The sequence below is a fragment of the Halyomorpha halys genome, unplaced genomic scaffold (assembly GCF_000696795.3).
Source record: "Halyomorpha halys isolate HHAL.00 unplaced genomic scaffold, Hhal_1.1 Scaffold268.1, whole genome shotgun sequence".
NCBI lineage: Eukaryota > Metazoa > Arthropoda > Insecta > Hemiptera > Pentatomidae > Halyomorpha > Halyomorpha halys.
This window is the reverse complement of record NW_027112076.1, coordinates 48,223-51,993: the sequence shown is the minus strand read 5'-3', so window position 1 is coordinate 51,993 and position 3,771 is coordinate 48,223. Positions and strand designations below refer to the sequence as shown.

General features: G+C 33.6%; 1 protein-coding gene across 2 annotated transcripts in view; it reads right to left on the bottom strand.

Moving 5' to 3' along the window:
- LOC106680560 (calcium homeostasis endoplasmic reticulum protein) overlaps positions 1-3,771 on the bottom strand; it is a 60,397-nt gene that overhangs the window by 34,352 nt on the left and 22,274 nt on the right. For both annotated transcript variants that reach the window (XM_067050038.1, XM_067050039.1), the window contains exons 10-11: positions 668-847; positions 448-584 (exon numbers count right to left, since the gene is read on the bottom strand). In XM_067050038.1, coding sequence (XP_066906139.1) covers positions 448-584; positions 668-847 — 317 coding nt within the window. The remainder of the gene's footprint in view (positions 1-447; positions 585-667; positions 848-3,771) is intronic.

The window sequence follows — 3,771 nt, the reverse complement described above, 5'->3', positions numbered from 1 at the left end:
GTAATCAAATAAATAGGCAGTTATTGATTAACATTATAAACAGTAGTAAAGCCAATATACCAATGTAATTTCATTCTACTATCTGAAAATTTGTAAACGCTCGCCAGATAAAAATCTCACTATATGAACCTTGTAATTATTCTTAGGGGACATATGTTCCAGAATAAAGTTATTTTTTCATTTCATACTGATCAATCCGTGACTGGACAAATATAAGTTACATATTTTTACAAGATATAATATAATAGATAGATAACATTTTTTTTTTCTTCCACAGTTTTCTTTTACAATTAATACCAATCTACAAACTAACTACAAGTTTTCGATTTATTCCTTTTTTCCTTTCTTTCCCTTCTATTTCACAACTCCTATTTCATTTGATCAACAAATTCCCCCATATATAACAGTTGCTAAAAAATACAACAATGAAATATAAACAAGTTTTACCTTTATAAGAGGAACCATGAGGCCAGCAGGTAGATCGAAATATGGTAAGGAAGGAAGTAGATCTTCCGGTTGTATCTCTGGTTGGACAGGCGCAAATCCTGGAGGTGGTCTAGTAAGATCGGGCAGCTCGATCGTTGCTGGAACAAGATAAAAATAGACATTATAAGACAAAATGTCAATATTATAGTATGGACAAAAATATATATTATGGATGACTTACGAGGAGGCGGTTGGAAGAGATAGCCCGGAGGAGGAAGTGACATGTTGATTCCCAGGTCAGGATGGGTGTTTGGAGGCCCAGTTCCAGGAGGGTAATGGGGCTCCTGAGTGCCAGGAGGTTCGGGAGCCGCCTGCCACACATCTGGCGGAGGCGGAGCTGGCTCGTTGGCACTGCTAGGAACTGCAATATAAGTTAGAGGATATTAACAAATCAGTATTAAGAATCTTTTTAACATTACAGCACTGATACATTATTGATAATGGTCTGTATGAATAATCTTTCTTATAATTTTTTTTTTGTTTTAATTTGTTTACAATTGTAAAGTTTGTTTGATCTATGAAGCTACATTCATGATGATGACCTTCAAATACCAAAGCTTCTCTTGATATTATATTGAGCACTATTCTTTGTATTTAAAGGAATGTTTTCCTAGTTATGTTTTAAAATCAAAGAGCGTAGTAACAGATATCTTGAAGAATCTACATGTAATAAGTAAAAACGAATATTTGTACGTCGGTATTTTATGCACTTCAATAGTATACATCTCGTTGTGATGGGCCTTTTTGCTAAATGTTCAGGATTTTCCTTGGACGACTATAGGCTGGCAGGATTTTTTCAGAAAACAAAAAATAACCAACAACATTACAGCAGTACCCTTCTGTTTTTCTTTATTTACCACAAGAACATTTATTTATTTCAATTTTTTTCCATACTGTTCTCTATCTAGGCAGTCCTTGTCTGTTATTTTAAATTTCTTTGTTTCCCCTCTCATTTGCTTCACATATCCTCCTACGCTCTTATATTCACAGATTCTGTCAAAGAGTTTCTTGTTTAGTCTGCTTTGGTCCATGATCATCATGTGCCTGTAGAATCTGTCTTCTGATTCTTATTTCGGTTCCCAGGTCATCTATCTCCCTGTGTTTTCTTGGGCCCATAGATTCTCCTCAGGATCCTTCTCTCTATTTTCAGTAATTTTCCCAGGCTAGGGAGACATGTCTCCATTCCATATAAACTTACTGGTTTTTTTTACCGTGTTGTAATGTCTTATTTTTGCATTAGACGATAGGTTCTTTTTATTGTAAATATTGCCTGTTGCGAAGCTTAGCCTTTCCAACTTCATGCTCTCTTTCACCACTGTTATTGCATACTATCTCTCCCAGACATTTAAATTTCTTTGTTACTCTTATCCGTCCTCTATTACTTTTTTGCTGTAGTTTGTTTCCGTCGTCATAAATTCTGTTTTTCGTAGGAGATTTGTAGGCCTGCTTTTTCCGCTATTTCTTTCAGGGTATTTATCTGACTAATTGCCTCTTCCACTGTTTCCGCTAGGAGGGCTAAATCATCTGCAAAGGCTAGGGAGCTCACTTTTATTATGTTTTTTCTTGGTCCCTACTACGGCTCCTGCGTTATCAAGTTGTTAAGTAGATCAACAAATTTGTTTTTTAGGAAAAAGTAAATCATATTCATTTTTAGCATAGCATTTTGATTTATTTAGAGAATTTTTTTTTTAACTCCTTTGCATTTTATCCAATTCCTGCGTTAATACAACTGTTGGAAAGTTTAGTATCTCCCCTTTTAACCTACATTAACAAAATTTAGATTTAATACCCTTATAAGGGTAAAATATTAGTTTCAAATAAAAAACTATGCAAACATTTTATTATATATTTCTGGTTATAAATTCGGGTTGTTAGATCGCTAGATCTGGTTTGTGCTGTTTAGTGCAGCTTATAGAGCCCTAAACCAGTGCCAAGATTGGTGTGGATTGGTTTAGTTGTATTGAAGTCAATTAATTGTAAGGAGAAAATTTAGGGCCAAAAAATTTTATTTATCGATTTTTTCGAATTTGTATTTAAGGGTTGCTCGAGGGGCTAAAAAAGAATATCAACTTTCTTTCATTCCTAAAAAATCTTTAAATACACTTGGATAGGTCAGCCAGTCTGAATCACTTCAATATAGTACTAATATTGAAGCAAAATGAGGGTTCTTATTTAAAAATAATTCATGTTTTATGTAGTATATAAATATGACAATATCAAAGATAATCAAATTGTCTAAAATAATAAGGAAAAAACAACTAAATCAGACCAGTATTAACAATTATATAGCGAAGTTAGCTGTTACCACTTATGTTACTATAGTTACCGTCTCATCACATCATCTATATGTTAATAGTTTCAATAGTGTTTAATTAGTGTATATACATCCTCAAATATAACAATAGTGAAGCATTGCCGGGTCATCCAGATATAAATAAAAATTTCATTTTAAATAATACTAAATGAATCTGCTACAAAATTAATAATATTAGATAAATATAATTGTTTGTAGTGGCCCCCATTACTGTGGGATATTACGTTTTGTCCTGGTTACTAAAAATTCTTAGCATGAGTTGTACTCGCTTTGTCAAACAATGTTATTTAAAACTACTGCAGCTAAACAGCAACAACCATTTGAGTTTGCAATATAACTGGATAACACAGATAAGAAAACTATTGGAGAGCTTCGGAATGTTTGACCTGATACTATTCAATGTTTCGGTAAGTATCAAAAATAGAATAGGGGAGATTTAAGACAGATATAGGGAATTTGTCAAGGATAAAGACCTCCTGTTATTAAAAAAATCAAGTTATTACCGTTGGTACAGTAGGGTCTGTAGACATTAAAACGGACACTCCTCAAAGCTACCTAAAAATCAACTGCCCGATAGCTCATCTGAGAATAATTGCCCAACTGCGACTCTCTGGTAAATATGCAATTACTCTCTGATAAATATGCAATTACTCTAAGTGTCGGTCCACACAAATATATACCCACAGAAGCTTTGTCCAGCTTGTGATGGAACAAGACTGGAAGATTGTTTCCTTTTTTTAATAAACTACCCTGCATATCATGAGAACCGAATCCGATACATGCCGAAACTAAGCTATATTAACCAAAATCAATTGTATGAATTTTTGTCTGTACCCTCACAATCACTGTCAATTTTGTTTTGTTTTTTTCACTCTAATGTTGAAATCTTAAAATGGGTATACGGACTCCTTTATAAACTGAAAAGAGTTCTTCCCAGCACCTACTATCTAATCCTAAAGTCTTATTTAGAA